At 37.3% G+C, this 26223-nt stretch overlaps 1 protein-coding gene across 8 annotated transcripts in view; it reads left to right on the top strand.

Annotated features, from left to right (window-relative positions):
• Positions 1-19244, top strand: part of CEP120 (centrosomal protein 120) — a 118967-nt gene extending 99723 nt beyond the window's left edge. For 6 of the 8 annotated variants that reach the window (XM_077911431.1, XM_077911428.1, XM_077911430.1 and 3 more), the window contains 3 exons: positions 3257-3355; positions 15159-15304; positions 18429-19244. In XM_077911431.1, coding sequence (XP_077767557.1) covers positions 3257-3355; positions 15159-15304; positions 18429-18663 — 480 coding nt within the window. In that variant the 3' untranslated portion in view covers positions 18664-19244. Of the gene's footprint in view, positions 1-3256; positions 3356-4929; positions 7420-15158; positions 15305-18428 lie in introns of those variants that run through there. The other 2 variants (XM_077911433.1, XM_077911434.1) reach the window with 2 other exon arrangements.
• Positions 19245-26223: the final 6979 nt, after the last annotated feature.

Below are 26223 nucleotides of genomic sequence, written 5' to 3'. Positions count from 1 at the left end.
ATTTTATTGTTTTACTCTCAGAGACTACTAATCTCAGAACAGAAGCATTATTTTTTTCTGAATATAAACTTGATACTTTCAACCTTAGAAATACATTTTAAGTCATTTTCAAAACCCATTTTTTCCAACTATACTTCTACCAAGAAGGTAAAAATCACTCAACATATTAGAAGTTTAAACAATGCCATGAATTTGTTAAGAGCAAGGGGGAGAAAAATGACTAATGCAGCTGCCCCTGCACCAGACCTAACAGATTCATCCAGCATGTTTAAGTGTTCAGTAAAACAAGGCTTCTCAGCTTTTGTGAAAATTCTTGGTAAATTTTTTTGGAGCCAGAAGAGGGCAGAATCTTATTTCTTATTTCTAGGTTATAACAAAACCTAAAAGCACAAAAAGAAAGACATGGTGAAAAAGTATCTGATTCCATCTGTAATTTCTGGCTGAGTGAGAACTTTTTCTTTTCTGATTACTGTCTTCAGTGTAGAAGAAATACTTCCATTTTCACAGAAATGGTATAAAAATAAAGATACAGTTTTACCAAATATTCCTGATTCCTTTTGTTATATAAGAAGTCAAAAAAAAAAAAAAGTCAGTAATAGTTTATGATTTGCTTTTTGGTAGGAATGACTCTTAGATGGCTTAAAAATAACTCTTAAATTAATGAAATATAGAAAACATGATTTAGTAGGGCAGACTGAAGTTGAAGATAAGCCCTGAAATTTTCTGCTTTAAGAGTATTTGGCATCCCATCCATCCCAGTCTTAAGGCAAAGGGAAGGGTGAGGGGAGAAAAGAGAGAAAGAGAAAAAGCATATTCTCTTCATTTTCAGAAAGTATGCAATAAAATTGGGGAGAAGACGCAAAGAGCCATAAGTGATTGTATGTAATCAAACACCAGGGCATGTAACAGGAACTCTTGGCAATTTAGAAAACAGTAGTTTTAAAAGACAGCTTCCTGGGGAGATAGCTGAGCCTGAAACTTAACATTTTAAGTAAGCAGAGTAGAAAAAGAAGTATCTGGCTCAGGAAGTCGATGGGGCAGGGAAGGTGGTCTACAGGACACCAGCCTGGGGGCTAGAGGAGACGGTTTTCTCTTGAAGAATACCCAGGAAACAGGACAGAAGTGAAATTCTGGAACACCTTGAAACATAGGCTGAGGAGTAGAGGCTCAAGACTACAGGTGAGTAGTAGCCACAGTCGATTCTTTTCTGGCAGAGAGTAAGGTGGGATGTGCAGAGAGGAAAGAGTTGAGGCTGAGGAGACCCAAGAAGAGAAGAAGAACATGGGTTAAGGAAATGGCATGAATGTAAAAGAATAAAACTGTCACATTCTTCCAGGGGGCACTCTGGAGTTACTTGCAACAGATTGGAACTGGGGAGTAGGACATCAGGGACAAAGCCAGTACCATCTGTCTAGTAGAGAACAAGAGCAATGGGCACAGAAGCAGGCCAATGGGGGTATCAGCAAGCATGGATCTGTGCTTTCTGCCTGCTCTCGGAGGCGCAGAGCCGGAGGTCAGAGATCTGTAACTTGGCTCATGACATAAGTGTACAGTTGAGCCCAAGCTTCACATCTACTCACAGTGAGACGTCTTAACAGGAGGTCTGTGAATGCCCTGGAATTATATCCTATCTGTAGCCATAAGAATCACAGAGGCACTTGAATTCTTAAAAAAAATAAAGGTAGGAATCTTGATTAGGCCAAAGGAATGAATTAGAAGTGAGATTTGTATCTGAAATTTGCTAACGACAATTTTTTTTTTTTATTTAAGTGTGAATAACTTACGCAAATGGGACTTATTTTGCTAATTATGGCAAAACTGTTAAAACCTGCCCTGCTTTCTCTGTTGAGCCCTTCCCCGGGATATACATGATCCCTCTGGCTTCATCCTCATCCTAACCCTCATCCTTAGGCCCATCCAGACTACTATACCTTCTCCGAGACCCATGGACATGATCACTTTTATAATTAAATACTACCCTTTTATCTCAGAGCTGTAAAAAGATTGTTGCTAGTCCTCTCACCAATGCCCTATTGTTAAATTACCAAGTCATATGTATAAATCTGTGAGGAGTAAGTAGAAGAGATCATCTTTGATAATCTCAGAGTATTATTCAACTTAAGACATCTCAGTCTAGTTGTGAAATGTCAACACCTTTATATCTAAGCACCAGGGATTTGTAAAGCAGAAAAGACCTTGACTCCATGAAGTCATATATTACTGCAGAGAATGTTCTGGTCTTTTGTGAAGGGAATTTGGCAATCAGCTTTTCCTTTCATTTTATTTTCATATAAGTTTTCTGGAGTTTGAATTGTGGGAGAGTGCCTTTGGTTTGTTTTCCTGCAAAACATGAGTTGTGTGTATGGGAAAAACTAGACTTGATATAAAAAACTTAGACCTGTTTAGAGTCACAGTATTTTACTGTAATTCAGGCATATTATTACATTATCACTTAAATACTAAAACTGTCTGTTGGCTTCATGAGTTTGTTTGGTACTTGGTTTGAAACACTGAGAGAGTACATTCCAGAACATAGCCAAGTTGGCTTCAGTTCATGCACAACAGATTGCCTGCTGCAAGTATAAATAACCATTTCTTTAATGGAATCACTTTCATGTTTTTCTTTATATATTTGAGGAAAAATAGAAAATAAAAGTTAGATGAGTGTTATTAGGAGCATTATTTTTCCAACTCTTGGGTTTATTTTAACATTCTTAAAATATTTTTCACTTTGTACTCTTTCTTAGTAAATTGCTTTCTGATAAAACATTTCACTGTTTTCAGCATTCTCTGATTCTTGCCAAAATATAGTTAGAAAAGTATCTCTGCTCGCTCTTTTTGTTATAAGACCAAGTTCCATGTCATGATAGGACTCCAAAAGGAAGAACGTGGTTTCTCAGATTTAGAGTGCCAGCTGAATTGGAATGCTAACAGTAAGAACTGCTTTTTGTAAAAAGTGAATTTGTTTTTCACTCTATACACGTTTTAATACATTTATAGTAACTGTCTGGAGGTTAAGACTGATTCGGTTCTTTTTAGTATAGGCTGTTAGGCAGTAAAAATACGACTATATTTTAAACAAGAAAATGTTCATGTGCCATAATATTTATAGTAAATTATATAACAGTTTTAGATGATGTCGTATGTTACACTATATAAACTCTTTTCTTAAGCCAGACTCTTTGTATATATTATCTTTCAGTGATTGTACACAGTGGTATAGTGTTTCACTTGATACGATTTTAATCACTGTTAGGTTGAACTTGAAAGGAAGTTGGAATCTGCAACTAAGTCTAAACTGCATTACAAGCAGCAGTGGGGACGAGCTTTGAAAGAACTTGCCAGACTTAAACAGGTATGTAGTTTATAGCTGATGATGGATTGTTCTTTTTATGTCTTTTTCCCTTGATTCTTTACAAGTTATGTGTATTTGGCAATATCTCGTATGTTCAAATGCATACATTTCAATCTCCCGGGCTATTTCTGACAGTAGGAGTTTAGGGGCTCTTTAAAAGACATTTTTTTAATAAAAAAATTAAGTCTTTTTTATTTTTTTCTTAAGTTGCCAACTATCGTTCCTAGAAAATTTGGATTAATTTCTTTTACTTTGACTTATAAGATGGCCTTTTTTTGTTTTCTCTTAGTATTCCTTCCACTGAAAGTACATTTTAGGAGAGAACTTCAGGAATAACTGAAAAATTTTAACATATCCTCCACTGTAACAGCTTATTTTAAATGTTATTCCTAAGACATTTATTCAGTAGAGAAAAGAAATCACAGTTTTGCATAATTTTTCAAGAGTTTAAAAAGTGATAGTAGTTTCCTGAATTTTTTTTTTTTTTTTTTGGCTTCTTAAATTACTTTTTTCCCCTTCCTTCCTATTCCTTGATAACAAATGCCATAAGGCTCAGGAGAAATTAATCTTATTTTGGGGTAAGATCAAATAAAATGTGAGCAAGGTTTTTTAGAATCCAGCCTACTTGTCCTAACAATTTTAAGGGTCAGTAATGGTTAGCTTATTCTAACTTTTGCCTTTCCTTGAATGGTCACTTTTATTCTGAATGAAATTTGGCACATAGGACCTTTCGCATTTCTCTTCTTTTCATCTGTCTCCATGACCATCAAATGCTATTAAATATCTTTGTGGTATTGTGCTAATCACTTCCTGCCCTCCTAGAGAGTTATGTACAAGACCGCAGGAGAAGAACTAATACAGTTTGCTTTAACAGAGCTCATGGAAGAGCTGAGATTACACAAAGTGACTAGTTTATAAAAGTTCACAGTACTAAGGATAGATGAATGTAACTGCGGGTCTCCTGCATTCAAGCTACTGCCCTAGATTGATAGATGAATGTAAAACTGAAGTCTTTCCCTCAGGGAGCTTGCAATTTAGTAATAGGGAAGAAAATCACAAGTACAACATTTATATTTAGGAGTAAGACCCCTGACAATTAGCATCCAGAGTAATCAGGAGGGGAAAGTATATATATTTAATTGCACTTAAGAAAGGTGCTATGGAAGAGGAGGTAGTTGAGATAGATCTCCAGTGAGTGGGTTGTTATTTAGGACAGTTAGTGAGGGAAATGTTGGAAATAAAACTGATGAAATGATTGTGGCAAACAGGCATGACATTGGAAAGCAGAGACTATACTTGGACCACAGAGGAGGACCCATTGTAGAGAACATTTCGGGGGATAAGGACTGGAACTTCAGTGGGAACAGGACACACAGATTCTTGTAAATTACAGCAAAAACCAAAAAAACATGGTTTTGGTAGATTATGCATAGCACAGGCTACCTGATGATAATGCAGAGTAGAAAGTCAAAATGATGCCAAAGGTTCAAGCTTTACTGCTTGAAAAAGAGTTTTCCAGTATTAAGACGAGAAGGCGATAGGACTTGCAAAGTTGGACATTGTAACTTTTGCAGAGAGAAAGTGAACAAGCAGTCAGAAGAATGGATCTGGTGTGGGGAGGATGATTGGGCTGAAGAAGAGAGGAAAGACTCCCTTGCAGAGGTGAGAATTTAAGCTATGGTGGCCAGAACTGAGCATTCGGTTTCCAGAAGAATGGAATGAGAGCTGGTTAGAGGCAGCAGCTAGAGAGCAAGAGGGTGATCATGACTGTGATTCCCAGTTCCCCACTTGATGTCATTTAATCCTAACCAAGATCCCTCTGGATCTGGTGATTTTATTTCCATTTTCCAGATGAAAGACACTGAGACTTAGAGCAGTTAAGTCAGGTGCACCTGCTCACACAGATCATTAGCAAGGCAGCCAGGATGCTTTGGAGCCATCAGACTGGAGCCCAGGCTCTTTACCCTTTATATCATTATCTTTTTATTGCATAGAAGCCAAATAATTCAAGAATTTCAAGAAGAAAGTATGCCAGGGAAAGCCTTAGGGATTTTTGACAAAGTACTGAGGCATGCTTGGTGTGGCACATCCCAGCCAGGGAAATGACATAACTGACTGTGAGATGGACAAGCTCTGATGAAGAGAATTGAGTGACTTTGAGTGGGAAGAAGCTAAAGTCATGATGCCGAGTTACTTAGGTTACATAGGGTACAAAGAGGGGGAGTCCTGAGGAATTGGGAGCAAGGAAGTAATGTGTTTAGAGTAGTTGTTAAAAGTAACAGGATCCAAATTGTCTCAGAGGTGGCACACATGGTGGTTTTAGAACCTGTCATTGGAGTCCTGAGAGGTGAGCTGAATGAATTTGGTTGTACCTCTTAACTACCCTCTGTGACTTGGGTAATTGCTTTTGATTTTTGTTCACCATGCAAACCAGGAGACTAATTTCTCATTACAGGTTGTTCCGAGCATTGAATGAGTGGTTTATACAGTATTTAATACAGTGTTTGGTACATTGGATATGATACATGGTAACTGCTAAAACTAGTGTGCAGTGTTATTGATTTTAGTCAATAACTATCAGGGATCTAATTGGTTAAGAGCTTATGGATATTTTTGAAACAGAAAAACATTGGAGGGAGTTGTGACTACATGTTCTAACAAAGAGTAGCCAACAACAATCTCAGATTTTTTAAGTCTCAGGTAGCTGTGGATGTGGTTATATAGTAATAGCAATAGGGAAGCAGGCAGGATAGTTTGAGTAATAACAATACTTTGTATTTACATGATAGTTTTATAGCTGTTCTTTAGAAAACTGTATAGAAGGAAAAAAAATACCTGAATGTGCAGATAAAGCTGAGTGTTAGGAGGAGAGCTTCCTCAAGCTGGCATATCAAGAGAGGAGAGTGCATTGAGTCGGTCATTCTGTACTCATCTGTCAGCATGTGCTTAATACTGAGAGCCCGGGGTACCGTGGCACAGAGCTACCCTGTGCTCCACACAGAGCAGTGTCCCCTACCCCTTGGGAATCCTCTGTCCAATTTGGAGGACTGATAACCCGGGCTCTAGCAGGGTGGTGAAAAGTGCAAATGCAGTTAGAGCCTACGTAACACACAGGACGTGTTAGAAAAAAGTAAGAGGACAACGGGCTTCTCAGTGTATTTTGTCCCTCAAAACTAAGGGAGAAATGTTTCAAAGACAGCATTCCAAATACTACTATTAGATTTGAAAGCATTTTCAGTCTTAAAACCCAGATGGGGAAGGGGTGGAAGATGGTGCCTGCTCCTGAAGAAAAGTTACATGGTGGAGGCTCAGAGACTCAGAATGGTAATGAATTGAAAGGCATTTCCAAAATCAGTAATGAAAAGGTAGAAAAGTATTAGCTGTTGATTAGTGAGGACTTGTTTCTCCAAAGGAAATGCCTTGATTACTGCAACAAGATTTCATTATAATTGTCACGAAAAGGCTGCCCTTTTGGCCCCTCCCTTCCTTTTACAGGCATCCTTGTACACTTTTGCTGTCTTCTTGCTTTTCCCCATTTCATTCATTCTTTTCCGTTTATCCTTTCTTCCTGTGTATTTTCTACCCTCCTGCCTAAAAACCATTGGGCAAAGTGATTTTTGGCTATTTGTTCCTCCTAAGAGAGCGGCTGTCACCACAAAAGTCAGATGCTCCTCTTGGAGTTACTCTATGTATTAAGACGTAAACAGTGTTACATTACTGGTTCAACTCTAAAGTCTTTCTTCAGGAAAATAGTCCCGTTCTTTCGAGTACAGTGATCCTCCTTGCAGACTAATTCTGTTCCTTATCCCACAAACTTTCTGCTTTGGAAACAATACTGTAAACAAACTTTGAGGTCACTAGGAATCACTGATGTTCTACAGACGACTTAAGAAGAAATGCAAGAGCCTTTGTGATTACCATGCTGCATTGTGCTCTGCCACTAAATGTTTTTGCAGGATTAAAATTAATAACTTCGTCAAATAGGCACAATTCATATGTGTGAAAATACAATTTTTTTTCTAGAACTTTTTATTAAAAACACATTTATTGTGTTCAAATATAAATTGGAATCTTCTATCTGCTTTTGTTCAGAGGATTGTTTGTGCAACTTCTTGTTTAAATTGGATTAGTACCATGTTAATTTTACATTGCTTCTGGTCAATAGCCACGGGGCTATAATCTCTGCCAGTAATTTGTCACAGCAAAATCCTCTGGAGGGCCATACAAAACATTTGTGTAGTACGGATTAGACAGGGAAAGCCATATCTTAGATTGTTAATAAATGTTAATGACAAAACCCAGCTGGTAAAGCTTGGAAATAAGATCTAATGCCTGGTCCCTATTGCCAAAAGAATGTTTAAACAGATTTCCATTACTCAAAGGTGACCCAGTATAGTCAATTTGTGAATTAAAAAATCATACTCTTCTAATGACTTAGAAAAAAATCTTTTCTTCTGCTTTACAACCATAAAAATCTGTGTTTCCAAGCTGTAGTTTTTGTTGGTGTTGTTTCTTGCTAACTGGGGAGGCAACAGCTGCAAAATAGAACATAAAGTGGGTCCTAACTTAGAAATAAGGAAATGATACTGAGACATTCTGAATTTGGTATCTTTGATACAGTGGATAGCACAGATCTTAAAGAATTCTGATGGTTAGACAGTTAACGGGAAAATTAGTTTCTTTTTTCCCCCCATGTCCACGAAGGTACATTATCGAAATATTTTTAAACCAAAACCAACACTTGAGTTTCCTTGTTCTTCAGATACTCAAGATTGTCGCCTTACTTGACATTCCTTGTCACCTTAGGAAATAATTGGGTAGAATAAAAAGCAGCTACTTTTAAAAAATGAAGCATGAAGAGGTATGAACTTGTTGCTATAGAAAATCTAACAGTTTCATTATGTCAGATCAATTAAAACTAGGTACATCTGTTCCCAGGACAGGAAACAGGACTAAAATTTTGGGTTAGGATATGGTTCCCTTACCATATTTGTGCACAGTAGATCTGTTTAAAACTAAGCTCTGATATATTTAGTTAAAACAACACAGACTTCATTGGCTGACATCAGCAGTATCTTGTCCAGCCTCCTGCTTATCCACTCAGGGTAATTAATTTGATTAATTTATAAGTAATTTAGCCAAGGATGGGATGTAAATCTTTGTTTAAGAAAACAGTTGGAGGTCCAAGTCTTGGTTAAAAACTGTGTCTTGAAACCATCCAGGCCCTCCTACTGCCTTGTCAGCTCTGGGTTATTTTCAGAAAACTTTACTTGAGTTCCTTAGTTTAGTGGTAAGTTTTTCCCACAGACTTACATGGTATGTGTGAGTGGGAGAGTAAGTAGTGGCCACTTTTTAGCCGCTGTTTAGTCTAGTGTATGCATGTTTACATCTCCTCCCTGGATTTATAGGCAGCTAAGGCAAAATAAAGATTATACTCACTTGATTGAGGAGCCTTTAACCAGAGCACCTGGCAAGGGAGAGGATTTCTTTCTCTAAATCTCTAATTTTTGTGCGTGTATGTGTGATTATTGTTAATGCCATATACTTGAAGAAAAATTCAAGGCATTTAAAGCCTTTTCTTCAATGTTTCAGAACTAGAATGTTTCAAGTTTTATAATGTTACAATTTTATAGAGTAACCTAAAACTATAAATTGGCTTTTAGTGTTACTTTCTTCTGCTTGTCATGAAAAACATTGCTAATTGTAAACAAATGCACATTTTGCAACACTGCCTAACACAGAAAATAATAATCGCCAGTCACCATAATCCCCTCCCAGCCATTGTTAACATTTTGGTGTATTTTTGTTGAGCTTTCTTTTCCTTTTTTAATAATTACTTTTTGAAAGATATACATCCTAACAGTACAAAGAGGAAGAAAAGAAAAAAACGGAATACGATTCTTAAACAACTGTAACCCCCACCTTCTATTTTAAGAAACAGCATTATCAGTGCTTTAGAGAAAAGGCTCTGTATGCCTTTTCTCAACTGCATCCTCTCCAGAGGTGACTACTGCTTAAATTTGGTATTTATTTTTCCTTTGCTTTCCTTTACTTTTATGTTTTTGAATAATTCTGTTGTCTACCTTATAGGACTCAAAATTGCTTTTAAGATTTAGCTACTTTGAGGAAAGAAGCTGTAGTTCATCTTCATTGGCTTCATTCAAAGCCAATATATGAATGTAGCATGATTTATCCGGTCCTTTTTCAGTGGATTTTTTTTTAACAGAATAAGACAACAATGAAGATTTTTGTATGTGTCTGAGTTTCTCCAGTATTTATTTTGAAAACTGGTGTTTCTGGTAATAGGGTTCACTGATTTCTTCTGCTTTGCTAAATATGGCCAAATTACTTTCCAAAGTGGTTGTACAACTTTTCAGCTCCCAGGAGTAATGTGTAATTGTTATTCTTCATACCATGTCCAACATTTGGCTATTATAACATGCATTAATTTTTTCCAGTTTGGTGGGTCTGAAATATTATCACTTTGTGGCTTCAATTTTCATAATCCATGATTACTACTTTGGAGCATCTTTTATTAACCACTTGCATGGTTTTTAGGTCTCTTGCTCAATAGAAGTAAGTCAATAGGTAATCTAGATTTTCAAATCACTAGAAGCCAAATTTAAAATAACAGCTATCACTCTGTTCTAGAAAAAAGGTGATATGATGGACAATGATGGTAGAGAATTGAAATCTTCTGAATGATACAGAAATTCTAGATGTGAAAGGATTTTAAATGCAGTATAAAATTCAATAGATGAATTAATAGCAGATTGGATATAGGAACCAAGCATATATAAACTGAAGTCAATAAAAAAGCATCCGAACTGAAAGTGGGAGCTGGGGGGAAAGATGGAAACTATAGCAAAGAACATGAACAACATGTGGCATAGAGAATGAGACGGCCTTGTGTGTGTGTGTGTGTAACTATGTACCCTGTCTAAATCTAAGACCATTTGGGCTGCCATAACAAAATACCACAGACTTAACAAACAACAGACATTGGTTTCTCACAGTTCTGGAGGCTGGAAGGCCAAGATCAAGGTGGCAGCCAGCATGGTCAGATTCTGTATCTAGTGAGGGCCTGCTTCCAAGTTCATAAATGGCAACCTTTTTGCTGTGTCCTCATGTGGTAGAGGGGCCAGTGAGCACTCGGGGTCTCCTTTATAGGGGCAATAATCCCATTTATGAGGGCTCGCCTTCATGAACTAATTACCTCCCAAAGGCCCCATCCCCTAACAGCTCAAAATGAGGATTAGGTTTCATTACACACATTTCTCCAGCTATCTGAAAGTAGAGAATTCCTGTGAAACTTATTGGAAGTCGAAATAATGCAAAGCAGAGAGTATCCCCAACTTCCCCACAGTTGATGTTACACCACTTAGCTTTTACAAAAGACCTACATTAGTATGGAAATAGATTTTTCCTAGTAGTAAAAATCCTCTTAGGATTTGTTTAGCAAAAACTGGTACTAATATAGATTTTTCATAACAGTAAAGCAGTATGATACTACCTTTCAAAAAGGGAAACCAATATGCATTTGGAGGAGACACAAATATTAAGACTCCAGCAAGCCCTCAGAAGACATCAGAATGGGAGAGAAGGGAGTATTTTAAGACAGACTAGGTGAGAATTCTCTAAAAGTGAAAAAGGTATCAGTTTATAGATTCAAGAATATTTATGAACCCTAAGCAGGATAAATATGAGGTAAACAGTACCTAGATTCATCATAGTAAAGTTGTCAAAAAAGCACTGTGAAAACCTTAAGGGATGGGAGTACAGGAAGACTTGGCCTTCACAGAAGCAACAGTAAGACTGTCAGATGACTTTACCACAGCAGCATAGGAATTCATAACATCCTTGAAGTACTGACAGAGGATTAACTGCCAACCTCACGTTCTATGTGTTCTTCATAAAGAACAGTAACATAAGACTTTTCAGACTTAACGAAAACTGGGAGACTGTCATGGTAAACCTAAAGGAAAAATAGGTTTTCTCTAGGCAGAAGGAAAATGATCCCAGATGAAAACAGGAGAATAAATAGTTGTTGATGGGAGGAAACAACACTCACAGCATTGGTTGGGTTTAAGATATATGTAGAAATAAAATTCAGGACAAAAATCCAGAAGAACAAAAGTAGAAAAGATACGAAGGAACAAATAGAATTAAAATGTTGCAAGTATGTTCCATTATTTGTGAAGTTGTCAAAGTCGTCCTGATCTGTATTATTTCTAAAAGGACAGTGAAAATGACTAAGCAGCTGATGGGGTGGGGGTGGGGGATGGAATGACAAAGGATTAACTAAAAAAAAGACCAGAGGAGAGAATAACATCAAAAAGAGGGATCAAACATAGATCATCCTAACACAAAGATTTAAGCCATTTATATCACCAATTGCTTTAAATATAAATGGACTAAATACTGTTATTAGAGACAAATATTACATGAAAAACTAAAAAATATAGCAGAATGCTACTTAGAAGGGACACAGCTTAAATCTAAGGATACAGAATGGATAAATTGTGAAAAGGGAAAAGTATCTACCACATTAATACTAATCATAAAGATGGTCTAGCACTACTTGTATCAGGCAAAGTAAACTTCAGGGCAAGAGGCGTTGCCGTAAATTGTTCATCAATTCACTGGGAAGATGACAACATTTCTACATGTTCTGTGTGTACCTGGCAATAGCCACAGATTCATATAAAGCAATGTGTTGAGAATTAAAAAGGGGCAACCATCTTGGATCCCCTCCTTTGAGAGCTTTCTACTATGGTTCAGTAAACTTTACTTTTCTTTTTAGTTTTTTTTTTTTTAAAGTAGACAAGTTCATAATGGTAATTTTACTGTAACTCTTGGCAAGTGATAGAGCAAACAAGAAAATTAGTAAAGATTTAGGATAGACAACACAACCCTTGGTATATGTAGAGTATTTCATCAGAAAAGTCTAAACATGTATTCTAGTACACATGGACCACGTAGCCACATTGCTCATATGCAAGATCAGACTACTCAACAAATTTCAGAAGATTGTAATTTAGAGTATCTTCTGTCCACAGGGAGATTAAGCTAGAAATTACTAATGAAAAGAGAATATCCCCAAATGATTGAAAATAAGGTAGTATACTTCCAATTACCCATAGCTAAACTGAAAGCCACAAGCAAAATTAGAAAATGTTTTGAACCAAGAAATACAGCATATCAAGACAGGAGATGTAATGACCTAGTAGAATTAAGTGAGTTTAGCAAGTTTGCTGGAAACCAAATCAGTATGTAATATCAACATTAATTCTCTGTACCAGAGCCAATTAGAAAATGAGAATCTAAAAACTCTGCCATTTACTATAACATCTAAAAAGAAGAAATACCTAGGAGCATATTCTAAGAAAGTTGTTACCTTAGTATAAAGAGAATTATAAAGTATTAAGTGAAATTAAATGAGATCTAAATAATTAAAGAAATAGACAATGTTTACTGTTTGAAGACTCAGTATTATAAAGATAAAGGTTTTGGCCAAGGTATTCAGAAGATTAAGCATAATCATAAATCCCAGGAGCCTGTTTTTTTAGTCATAGAAACTGAGACTTATATGAAAATGTAAGACTTATACCATCACTTATCAAGAGTTATTATTTTAAAAGTTACGGTATTAAGGCAGTATGATTTAATGCAAGGACAGAAATCAATCACATTAGAGAGTCCATAAACAAACCCAAATATATATATATATATATAGACAGAAGTGTGTGAATGGTGTTACTGCCAAGCAGTAGGAGATATTTTTTTAGTAATGTTGCCATGTCAGTTGGAGCTCTACATGGGGGGGATAAAAGAAACTTGATCTCACACATACTTAAAACCAACTGCATATGAATTGATCTAAATGAACCTTCAAGATGGTATAAAAGAACATCTTCATACAAGAGTTGCTTCAAGACTGAGGCAGGCAAAAATTCCCTTAAATTGTACATAAAAGGCACTAGCCAAAAAAGAATAGATAAAGGACCCCTGGGTGACGTAGTGGTTGAGCTTCTGCCTTAGCTCAGGGCGTGATCTCAAGGTCTGGGAGTCCCGCATCGGGCTCCCTGTGAGGAGTCTGCTTCTCCCTCTGCCTGTGTCTCTGCCTCTCTCTGTGTGTCTCTCATGAAGAAATAAAATCTTAAAAAAAAAAAAAAGATAAATTTGGACTATGTTAAAATTAAGTCAAATATCCTTACAGGAATGAAAAGACAAGACCAAACTAGTAGAAAATATTTGAAATTCAACCAACAAAAGACTTACTCCTATATATATAAAGAACTATGAATATAGCAGTAAGGAAAAACACATAGCCAAATAGAGCCAGGTGCCAAATGGTTGAACAGAAACTTTACAAAAGAGTGCCATTAAAAATATTAAACCATGTTCAACCTTATTAGGTTTTGAAAAAGGTGCAAAATAAATTTATAGTGAGATACCACCACATAACCTATCAGAATGGTTTAAATGGCAAAAAAAAAAAAGTTATATTACCGAATGCTGGTAAAAATACAGAGCATTAGAGTGCTCACAGAGAAGTATAAATGAGTACTACTACTTTGAAAACTATTTGATAGTACTTACTAAAACTGAAATTCTCCTCCCCTAGGGCCCTTCTGATTGAATCCTAGGTACATACCCAATAGAAAGGCATACAAACATGGGCTCATAGACACGTCCAGTCATGTTCACATCAGCATTAAGAGAACAAAACTACGAAGTAACCAAACGTCCCTTAACAGTGGAATGAATAGATTACATATTCATCCAATATAATACTGTGTAGTAATGGCAGTCATCAACTATACCAAATACAAATGAATCTGCAAAACAATGTTACTAACTTGAAGAAGCCAAACACAAAGTAATAGATACAATTCCATTGCTATGAAATTCAAGCAGTCAAAATTTATTTGTGGTATTAGAAATTAGGGTAGTAGTTACCTTAAGGAGTGGTTAGTGGCTGGGAGGAAGCACAGAGGGATTTCTGGGGTTCTGAATACCTTCTGTTTCTTGATCTGCATGGAGTAGTTTGCTTTGTAAAATGTAAGCACAATGGACATTTGTCATCTGGCATTTTACCATTCAGAAAATGTTTATGTTGGAAAAAGAGAACGACATATACCTACTAACTCTCCCCTATGGGAGTTGTGTCCGAAAGAAAGAAAAGCACCTGTCCCTTAAGAAATATGTTCAAAGAACCATGAGCTAACTCTGTTAGATGATAGGATGTTTTACCGCAGTGTTGCTTGTAGTACCAAAAGTCTGCTATTGAGAGACCGGTTGAACAAATTATCGAATATCCATATTGTAGAAGGTTGCACGTTTGTTTTTTAAAGAAATTTTATCATATGTGTAGAGATTCTTGTGTAAACTTAGAGATAAAAGGAGAAAGTCATATTATTACCAAAGGTGGAAGTAGAATTAGTGACAAGGTGAAGACAGATAATTCCATTTTTCATGGCATATCTTTGTATAATTAACCATTTCTTAGGTGCTTTTACCACTGGTCCTTGTGGCAACTCATTTTCCTGCCTTCACCTTCTGTTACCTTATAGTATTTAGCTAACCTTCACTGACTGGGCCTGGAATCATTGTAGCTTACTAGACAACACAACTTTTCAGGAGAACCTTGGCCTTTCAAGGTAGTGTGTGACTCAGAAGTACAGCGCAAGGCTGCATCGTGATAGGTACTGTCTAATAGGATTATGATCGCAAGTCCAGGTCCTGCAAAGTAGATTTACCACTAAAACATCAGAGTTCTGGCTTGTTTCTTTCTTTCAAGCGGGAACAAGAAAGTCAAATGGCTCGTCTCAAAAAACAGCAGGAAGAATTGGAACAGATGAGACTACGTTACCTGGCTGCAGAGGAAAAAGATACGGTGAAGACCGAGAGACAAGAGTTGTTGGATATAAGGAATGAATTAAACAGGTATGATAACCAAAAAAGGCCCCCTTTTTTCTATACAGAAACAAGTTTCAGTAAGAGAACCTCTCAGCCATTGGTCCAGGGCGGATTCCATGTCAGGGCCATCAAGAATAAAGGAGGTCACGTACCTAGTATAGTCAGTGCACTGACAGAATCAGACATCTACACTGAAGACCATTACACTCAATTTATTGCCATGAGTGTAGCTGTGTTTAGCTTTCTCAGTCCTATTCATAGTGTACTTTAAATTTTATTTTGTGTGACTGTTGTAGGATTGTTGTTACTATTTCAAAGTAATTGATTATACTGAAATTTTAATAACCTAAAATATTACTTAAAACCTATTTATATTATTAATCCTAAATTACTCATACTTATTCAGCCCTTAGTGTGTGCCAGGTACTATATAATAAATGCTTTCTTCTTTTTTTTTTTTTTTTTTATCTTGAAAGCAACTTTTTTTGAGGAAGATACCCCATTTAGAGACGAAGAACCTGCTGATTAGAGATTTAAGTACCAAGGTCATGGAGCCGGAGTACAAATATGATTTTATGGCAATTAAAAAAAATATGTATTTTAGAGAAAGAGTCAGTGTGGGGAGGGCCCAGAGGGAGAGGGAAAGGGAGAGATTCTCAAGCAGACTCCACATTGAGTGCAGAGCATGACACGAGGCTTAATCTCACAGCCCTGAGATCATGACCTGAAGCAAAACCAACAATCAGATGCTTAACCAGCTGAGCCACCCAGGTGTTCCTATGGCTATATTTTTAATTACTGATCAACACTGTAGTTCTTAGTAATGTCATGTTCATCTTAGTGACAATTTCAGCAGTATCTTATGTTAGAAAAACTATCATTAGCAAGCAGTGTAAAAAGTTCTTTTTGGAGGGGAATTTGGGGGAAGACTTTTTAACTGAGTTTATCATGACACTAGTATTTTTGTTTCAGCAAAGACTACTGTCTTAGCTTGGGCTACTGATCACCATAGATTAGGTGGCTTCAACAACAGAAATTTTCTCGTAGTTCTAGAGGCTACAGGTTCTAGATCTACCTGCCAGCATGGTTAGATTCCGTGAGGACCTGCTGGCTTATCCATAGCTGCCACACTGGGCGAGGGAGCAATCTCCTTTGTGACTCTTCTCATGAGACTGCTATCCCATCATGAGGTCCCCTTATGATTTTATCTAAACGTCATCATCTCCCAAAGGCCTCTTCTCCAAATACCATCACATTAGGGGTTAGAGCTTCAGCATACTAACTATGGGGAGTACAAAATTCATTCCGTATCACCTACATTTGACACCTGCATTTACTCTATCAGGTCTTTTCAGTATTTACAATACTAATATACATTAGTATATTAGTCTTTTCCAATATCCATTGGAAAAGGTCAAGTGCCATCTACAGGGCTCAATTTTGGCTATCTTTCTCTTTTTATTCAGCAGATAATTGGTGTCCACAGAGTGCTGTAGACATGGAAGATGTTATAAATAACGTGATCCTTGCCTTCTAAAATGTTGCTGTCGTATGTATAGAGTAGGGATAATCTATCACTTGTGTAAAAATTCTGTTTATCCTAAATGCATAAACAGATGAACAAGAACATGGTTGGGCTTTTTCATACATAGTTTGATGTTGTATATTATTAGTTTGCATAGCGGACCTCTTTCTCCAAGAAAGCTGTAAGAATTAAAGTAGAGGGATCGTCCATACTGATTGCTCTAATTTGTACCACTATCCCGTTTAACCACTTGATTGCCACCCCAGTCCCAAAGCACAGTGCTTTTATGACACTTAGGCTTTTTGTCTTAGAACAGATGGAGGTGTTTGAGGTCCTTCTTGGACTCAATAATTCAGTTTCCTGTTCTTTTGTGGGGATCTGAGAGGGTCACCTGAACACACCAAAGTGCCATACTATCAACAGTCCTGTACCCTTTCCGGTGCCCAGTCCTTCTTGTTTGTTAGAGCAGGACTCTCCTCACAGGCTCCTCTGCCTCTCCCCAACTCTGCAGAAATTTAGAAGTGGATTTGGTCCTCGTTGGCATACTTATTCTGAAGACCATCCAGAAGCAGGGGCTTAGACTCAGCTGCTTCATCCTTCTTATTTTATAAAGATAAAATTTAGGAGTAGTTGCAAATTAAAACATTTTTATAGCCACTTGCATAGAAGAGTATGAAGTTATCTCTTAATTGTACATTTTCAGTTAGATTAAAACGTACTCCACTGTCCCAAGTTGGTGTTACTATCACCTAGGAAAGTACACTAAGTATGCTGAACATTCATAAGGCCATGTGATTAACAGTATTCGATTGGAAATACCCAAATCCCAGTGTGGTAGCTGCTTTCTGTTCTCTGGCTCCTGGATGAGACATCCCAAACATACAAAGTCTTAAAATGTACATGCCTCTGAGAGGGGCGTTCACGTCGAAACAATGTCACTTTCCATAAATACTTAGTGATGTAAGCTCTGTAAAATAGAGTTTTCTCGAGTCACTGCAGTATCCTAAACTCCTAGCACTGTTTGGAAAAATAGGTATTTGTTGAGTGCCTTAAGAAAATTTTGTTCAAAACTACAAAAACAAGGATTTACTAACAGCCTAAAGACCAGCAATAAAGGATGGTTAAGTAAGGGTACATCCAAGTGAAAGAATGCTGTGACACCCTTTACAAGACACATAAAAATGTAGGAAAACATTCATTGTACCAGTAAGTGAAAAAAAGTAGTATACAGCTTTGCCTATATCCTATCGCTAATTTTTTAGAAAAATATTTAAGATGCATGTGCATTTTTTAATTGAAAAATACAGAGAATTATTACTTTGAATGCTTATCTCTGGATAAGATAGTCACAGTCTTATTTTCTGTTTTACACATTGCTAGAACTGCAGTTTTTATTATATATTTTGCAATTAGAAAAACAAGTATTGTTTGCAAAACTGTCTTTTATGAGCATGCTAACTCTGGCTAGCCGAGTAGAAGACTGGCTTTTGTGGTCTTCCTAAAAATAATACTACAGGCATAATTTACCATTAAATCATTTTTTAAAATGGTATTAACTAAAAAAAAATCAAAAACCAGAACACCACTTGTTGCTTGCTAGAGTGGCATTTGTTCTTGACTTCTCAGGTTAAGGCAGCAGGAACAGAAACAGTACCAGGATTCCAGAGAGATTGCAAGCGGAAAAATGGACAGCCCACGTGGCAATGCCCTGGAAGAAGGTTTGGATGATTATTTGACTCGACTCATAGAAGAAAGGGATACTTTGATGAGGACGGGTGTGTATAATCACGAGGATCGAATAATAAGTGAATTAGACCGACAGATCAGAGAGGTTTTGGCAAAAAACAATGCCAGTAATTAATAACATTTGGAAAATCTTTACAGAGACTCCAGGCCTAAATTTTAATTTCATTGTAAAACCCTCGAAAGAAGGGAAAATGGATGTTTCAAAATCAATTTTCAATTTTTTATAAGCAAAATTTTGTATGTTATTGTACAGTATTTATTTGATTTTATTTACTGTATGCTACCTCTCCCACTCTGGTTTTATTTGTAATTGCATTTTATACACTCATTTTAAATGACTTTTCAGTGTTTCTCATAATTTATAATTTCATGGCTAACTTTCAAAACAGCTTTTCACGAGATTTGTCCTTAGAGAAATGACTGCAGTAATTTCTAGTTGTATAATTTTTCATGTTGAGCCAAAAGAGTATATTTTGCACTTTAAAAATGCTGCGTCCTATTCATTTGAATATAGCTATCTCAAAAGTTGAGGCCAATTGTAAACAATTTTTTTTTCACTTTAGACAGTCTGAGTTTTTAACTTATAACATTTGCATGTGACAAGTTTGAAAACAGAAAGCAGGATCAATGCAGAGAAGCTGAAAGATCTGAATGATAAACTAGGGATTAATTTAAATAAAGCTAATACAGAGTGAACATGTTTCAACACCCATTGAATTTCCATATTTTCCTTGTGCTCCTTTCAGGAAAATGAAAGTCATAGTTGAAAAAAGTACTTGTCTGCCCATCTCTTTCCAAGATTGTATTATTTTGTTTTCTTGAAAAGATGGATTTTTTATTTTCCAATACGAGTAATGCTTGTTGTTAACCCAGACCCTTTGTAATGTAACAGGAAGACAGACACAAAGGCTTCTGCTGAGAAAGAAGAGCGGAAAAACGACTATTTTGTATTCCCCCTAATTTTAATCAATTGGCTTTTAAAGTACCCAAGATTAAGTCATTGGATTTCTGTCCTGCCCTGTGTCTACAAACTTCTTAGAATTCCTGTGCATTGTTTTCACAGCATTTGCCCTCAGAGCGACACTTTCCATCTCCTTTTACAGGGTTTGTTAGCAAATTCACAGATTATCTGAGTCTTAAGATAGATGTAGTTTAAAACTTCTGATTCCCAAATATAATAAATTTAAATGTACTTTAGGAAACATATAGCACTCACGAAGAACTTCCAAAAAGCATGTTTCCAAAAAAGCAGAATAGGCTGTTTGGAAACATGATAGTTTTCTATTGTTTTCAAAGAGGTATATTTTTTGGAGGAAAGGAAAGCCCTGTAAGCATTATATGTTTTGTTTCCTTAATAACAAAGTATTAACCTTCTTAAAACAACCCAGCAGTAAATAACAGAGAACTAAATGACTGAGTGAGAGATTAAGGGCTACATGAGTTACAGCAGGAATGTGAAATATTAATTATGGTTAGACCTTTCTCTCGCTGATTCTCCTGCCACATGAACTTCTGGAGGTCTCTGGGCAGTAAATGGCACTGGGCCCTTCACCTGCTTTATGCGCCCCGTGTGACTGTTTCCCAACACTAGAGGGGGCCTCGGATCCGGAGAAACAGAAAGGACTCTTCTGACCGGTGTGTGGTTCACTTGCCCCTCTGTCAGGCCATGTCCTGCTCCGTAACTTAAATAAAAAGTCACAGTCCTGCGCCCAGTGAGCTGAGCAGTCTGTGACTTCTGCTTCTCCGCAGAATCAGCAGGTGACTGGCACTTCCAGCCGCTCTAAGGGGCTGCTGTGGCCCCTATTTCTATAGGCTTGACAGTTGGGTACATCTGAAGTTTTAAATCCTTCTGGTAGTCCCTCAGCAACAGCCATGTCCTGTGTAAGGATCCTGGGTATTCCGAGTTACTCTGAGTGTTTGCGAGTTGAGGGTTGCCACAACAGATGAATGAATGAAGGGGGGGTTGTCAGGTTCCTCATTACTCTTTTCCTCAGGTTATCGCACCATGAGGTTTCGTACCTCACAGGTATCGTACCTCGCAGATGTTTGTGGCTCCTTGACACGGACAGTCTCTCTCCTGAGGCTGGCACACCCTCCCTCACCCATGGAAGGATCTGTCAGGTTATCCTGGTTGACGGGGTACCTTATCTGTAAACCTGAAGAGTTCCTTTGCCTGTGCAGCCCAGTAATTTCTATCCCACTTCCAGATGTGGGAGTTGGAGTCGGTTTCAAGGACATATTGGGGCAGACATCAGTCCAGTCTGACCAGTGACTTTGCTGCCCACATACTGTTCTGTCCAGATGCTGCCCAACCTGAATGTCACTGCTCAGTACCCAGTACACATTGCCTGCTCTTGCAGTCTGAAAAATGGTTTTCTGTGAGCTGTGTGGTGAATTTTAAAACCTGGCTTCTTGTACCATTAGGTCCACCTTTACTGAATAGCCAACTTGATTTTTTTTTTTTTAATCGATAAAGTTCACAACCACAAAATTCACTTTTTTTAAAGGATACAATTCTATGGTTTTTAGGGATATTCTCATGATTGTGCAGCCATCACCACGATATAATTCTAGAACATTTTCATCAACCCCAAAGGAAACCCCATGGGGATTAGCAAGTCAGTCCCCATGCTCCCCTCTGCCTAGCTCCTGGCGACCACTAATCCACTTTCTATATCTTAGGCTTTGGCTATTCTGGGCATTTATGTAAGTGAAGTATTTAAAACTGGAAATAATAAAAAAACCTGAAGTAATTTTCTATAACCAGTTCCTATGGTATACATTTTATCAGATGGTGAATGAAGTGGTAACAGATCCAGAAGGCTAAAATAAGGGTATAACATGTCAATCTATTAAGACGATAGTTCCAGTCTTAACTATCAATTACCTCCTAAGCAGGGATGAGCACTTGTCGTAAAAGGTGAAAAATGTTCTGCTGTAACAGCCCTGAGCAATCCCATGGTGCTGGCAATGACTTACTGATACAGGCATGGGTCAGGCCCCTGGCATCGTATCCAAAGTGCATGCTGCCCCCATGTTTTGCCAAGTTTTGCAATAATGAGAAGCATGGTTAACCACAAAGTATGCTCAGTGAGGACAGACAACAGGTCCAGCTTATTTTCTGCCATCTGCCAGGACTAAAATAATGCCTGCCACATGTAGTCACTGAGTACTTGTTGTAGTCATGAAGAAATAAGGAAAGATTCTGTATGGTTTCCCAGTCAAAAGACATAAAAAATTAACTGTGATGGAGATGCTAGGAAAACAGGCTCTTCTGACCTTCGGCCCCAGGTCCTGCTGAAGTCGAGGACTATTTTTTGTTGCACTGTCATGCTTTTCAAAACTGTGCTTCAAATGCTGTGAGACAGAGTGAGTCCAGATTACCAGGGGCTGGGGCAGAGACTGAGAACGAGTGAGTGCTGAGGGGGGACAGAATTTGTTTGTGATGAAAATGTTCTGGATTAGGTAGAGTGGGAATGGTTGCACAGCCCTGCCTATAATATATTTAATGCCAGTGAATTGAATTAGGCACTTAAAGATGGTTAAGACTTTATGTACATGTATTTTACCACAGTTAAAAAAAAAAAAACTTCATGTCTGTCTATCTAGTGCTTTCATGCTGGCAATTTTCTGCATGTGAGTTGCCAGCCAAGCCATTCTGGAGGATCCTATCTTCTCATTCCCTGGCTGTAGGAATGGAACAGACACTTTGTTAGATGTTTGCTGCACCTTTGTTAACAAAATCCAAAGTTCCTGAAAGTTAATGGCTACTTTTTCATTCTGACTTCTAGAGGTGAATTGAAACTTGCTGTAACACACCCATCTTTTATAAAATTAAGACCTTGTCCTTTAAACAAACAAACAACACCCCCCCCCCAAAAAAAAAAACCTACCCACAACAACTGGTGTTTCATTTAGGAGATAGTCCAGACCATGGACATAAATTGGTTAGAGAATTTTTCACAATGGATTTCAAATTGCCTAAGTTAGGCTTCATAGTCTTCCTGTTGGTTGGTGGTCTTATCAAGTGATGAAGTGATTTGTGCGGGAGAACTGAGTAAAGTCTGGTTGGACAATTTTCCATATGGTATGTGAAAATCTAAACCCATCTTTGACACTTGTTTTTTTGGCACCTGTAACACCTGGATGGCACCTGGGGCTTAAGAACCCAGACTTTGCGACATTCCCTTTTCTGCTGCCTGCTCTAGAGCATTTCTCACCCTTCCTTCTTCCTTCCTCTCCTCTTCCCCCAGCTTCTGTGACTCAGGAAACCAAGATGTAATGCCTCTAACTTGGTATAAATGGGAAATTCAGACAGAATCATGTAAGCACCTAAATTTTTCACTAAAACTCAAAGAACCAGAGTATTCACTGATTGTATTACATAACCTCAATTTGGCATCAAGTTCGAATCCACTCTTGTTAGGAATGTAACTGTAGAAAGGCTGCTATATACTTAAATCTCATTTTATTTGCTTCTCTGGGGGGTTGTCTTCATGTTTTCATTAGAAATGTTTTTACAGATGTAGGCTCTTCAGATATAAAGTTGCTGAAGTGGAGACTCAGAAGTTTAGCTTTCAAATTAAAGGGGGGGTAGAAATCTGTTTAGAAAGATTAATTTATAGATAAATAATTTACTGACTGATACGTTAATGTACAAGGATCCCTAGAGGCTTTTAAAGATGTAGTCATTATATTTTTAAGGTTTCTAAGAATGTTAAACCTGTCATTCATAACAGGACAGAACTAAAATAAGGTCCATTTATAATTTCTTCTTGGAAACATTTCTCCACAAATTCATAGACAAATATTTTTTCTTTTCCAAATAACCTATCTCAGAGTTGGACAGCACAATCCTTTTCTTGATTAACATGTTAACTAGCAGAAAGCCTGCAGATACATTGGATGAATGCTGAGTTTTCCTCAATATTTTATATTAAAACTTGGCTAGCGAAAAAGAAATATTACTGCAAAATCTTGCTTTGACATTATTGTAAATTTTAGTGAATGCCCACCCAATACTGAGAAAGTCTGTGACTGGTAGGTTTATGGTATTTTAAGCTCTTCTTCGGCAAATTCTCTTCTCCGTGAATAAACTGAACAGGATTAAAGCATTAAAGACCTAGTCCCATTGCTAGGACTTCTTTCTATAATCTGAAAAGTCAACATTTGGTTGCTAACATTTCCATCTGTTTTCTTGAAAGAATCGTCAATTGTCAAGCAAAACTGGTTCTGTATTACTTGAGTTCAGTTCACATTTTGAGCAAAATGTGATGCTCTGAATAAAGTCTGGCAGATCAGGAACTTGAGGCCAAAATATTGAGCCCCTACCTTTAGTCATGCTGTTGAGAATGCGTGAGCTAGTGTTGCAGACTGGGTATTCACCTGACTGTTGCCTCAAGGAAAAAAATTTCAGTTCCTTTCTTAACTTCATTGTTGGCAGATGAGATTAATGGTCTTGTCTTGGTTACTGACAGATGTTTATTTAGGTAACAAATTTGTAAAATCTTCACAAAGAAAATAAAGGTACGAAAGAGGAAATAGTTTTATAAATAGTCTTCAGGGATCCCTGGGTGGCGCAGCGGTTTAGCGCCTGCCTTTGGCCCAGGGCGTGATCCTGGAGACCCAGGATCGAATCCCACGTCGGGCTCCTGGTGCATGGAGCCTGCTTCTCCCTCTGCCTGTGTCTCTGCCTCTCTCTCTCTCTCTCTCTCTGTGTGACTATCATAAATAAATAAAAATTTTAAAAAAATAGTCTTCAGAAGTAATTTAGCCCATAGACTATTTTGGCCAATAAAAATTGTATTTGCCAGCCCACAGTTGGCCTTCCATCAATCCCTCTGCTGTCAACCTACCTCCCTTATCTCTGTGTGCCTGTGTGTTTACCAGGAACGAATCACACTCAAAATATGTCTTCAAAGGATTCTTTTTAAAACCCACAAAAAAGAACAGAGAAGGAGAAAGAGTAGAAAGAAGAGCTCAAAAATAAATAAATTATAAATAAAATAGTTCATACCCCAGTTTTTTCTTTTGGTCGACCTTTTTCCTTGCTAAAGGTTATAAGGTGTCAGCTCGTTCTGCTATCACCCTTTGCCTCTTATGTTATCATTTGAACCTCAGTGTCACTGCCTAGATCTACAAGATGTCTGTGAGTCCAGCAGTGTACATATGCAGGAGTAGCAGATATCAGCCTCGTCTGTTGCTGACTGAAGCCCACTTGAAATTTGCCGCATTCATGCATGTCATTGTAATGCTACCTCTGGTATATGCACATACTGAGCAAGGCCTACAGGTGTGTCTTCCTACCAAATGAGAGAATAATCTGCCCATTCTACTGAGATCAGATGAATTGAGGTATTCATCATGACTATATTTATATATTTTTATATTATGTTTATATATTTATAAACTGAAACTCCTTTGTTTAGTATAGAATTCTGTATAGTTGTATATAAATCACTCATACTGTTCTTATTATATTTTTGATATTATATCCTTCATGATTATTAGTGGACTGTATAGGTGACAGTGGGCCTCTCTTCCCTTTACAAATCAACAGCAAAGAATGGACAAGACCCATTTCTGAATTTTTCTCATCCCTTGTCTACATTCACTCTTCTACCTTTCCTGTGATTACTCTGCATCCTAACCATCGAAGTTAACAAAACGTTTCCAATCACAAGATTATTAATAAAATCTCTAATAATGCTTATTATGTCAAGAGACTCATCCTAAATTGAGAATATTTTGATACTAGGAGTATTATCAAACCTGTTGAAAACACATGCTTTTCAGCCATAAACTCTTATCAGCTTAACTACTTGTCACACCAAAACAGCAGAGGCTAACTATGGGAGAAGAATGGAAACAACACTATCTGTTTATAAGCCTGTGCTCTGAAAAGTAAGTGGTGGGGGAGAGGAGCTTGGCAAACTAAGAATCTAAGATGGCCTTAAAATCCATGGAGTCCAAAGTTTTGTATAAAACATGGCAATAGGCAGTTTGGGATACAAGTGAGAATGGTCATAAAGTGAGAAAAAGGATTTATCAGAGTCCAGTATTCATTCTCGATTTTAAAAAGCCCAGGAAACTAAGAAGAGAACTTCCTTACCTTGATAAAGGACATTTACAAAAATCCTACAGCTAATAAACTTCATGGTAAAAGATGACTTTCTCTAAGATCAAGAACAAAACCACATCTATTCTCAGTATCTCTTCGATATTGTATGGAAAGTTCATAACCAGTTAAATAAGGCAGAAAAGAAGAAGATGGTAGAGGAGGCGATCCCAGCCTTCATCCCCAACACAAAAACAAGTAGACCATGAATGAAAGTAGCCCTGTTAGGACTCAAGAGTCCAATTATGAACCTGTAGCAACACTGTTGAGCCGATAAGGAGAATAATCACACACAAAGGATCTCTAGGGAGCTCAGCATAACTGAGGCATCTAGAGATAGACAAGAACACAATATTTTAAAATTGTAGCAATGGTGTGTAAGTAATTCTAGTATAAAGGTTAAAAGACAAAAGTATTAAACATAATTATAGGTATCATAATTAATGGATACAGCGTACAAAACGATGTAAATTGTGACAGAAACAAAATGGGGGAGAAAAGGGATAGGGTTTTTGTATATTGATCAAAGTCCAGTTATCAGTTTAAAACACTGTTTTA

This window comes from Canis aureus, chromosome 10, assembly GCF_053574225.1.
Source record: "Canis aureus isolate CA01 chromosome 10, VMU_Caureus_v.1.0, whole genome shotgun sequence".
NCBI classification, from domain to species: domain Eukaryota; kingdom Metazoa; phylum Chordata; class Mammalia; order Carnivora; family Canidae; genus Canis; species Canis aureus.
This window is presented reverse-complemented; position numbering and strand designations above follow the sequence as displayed.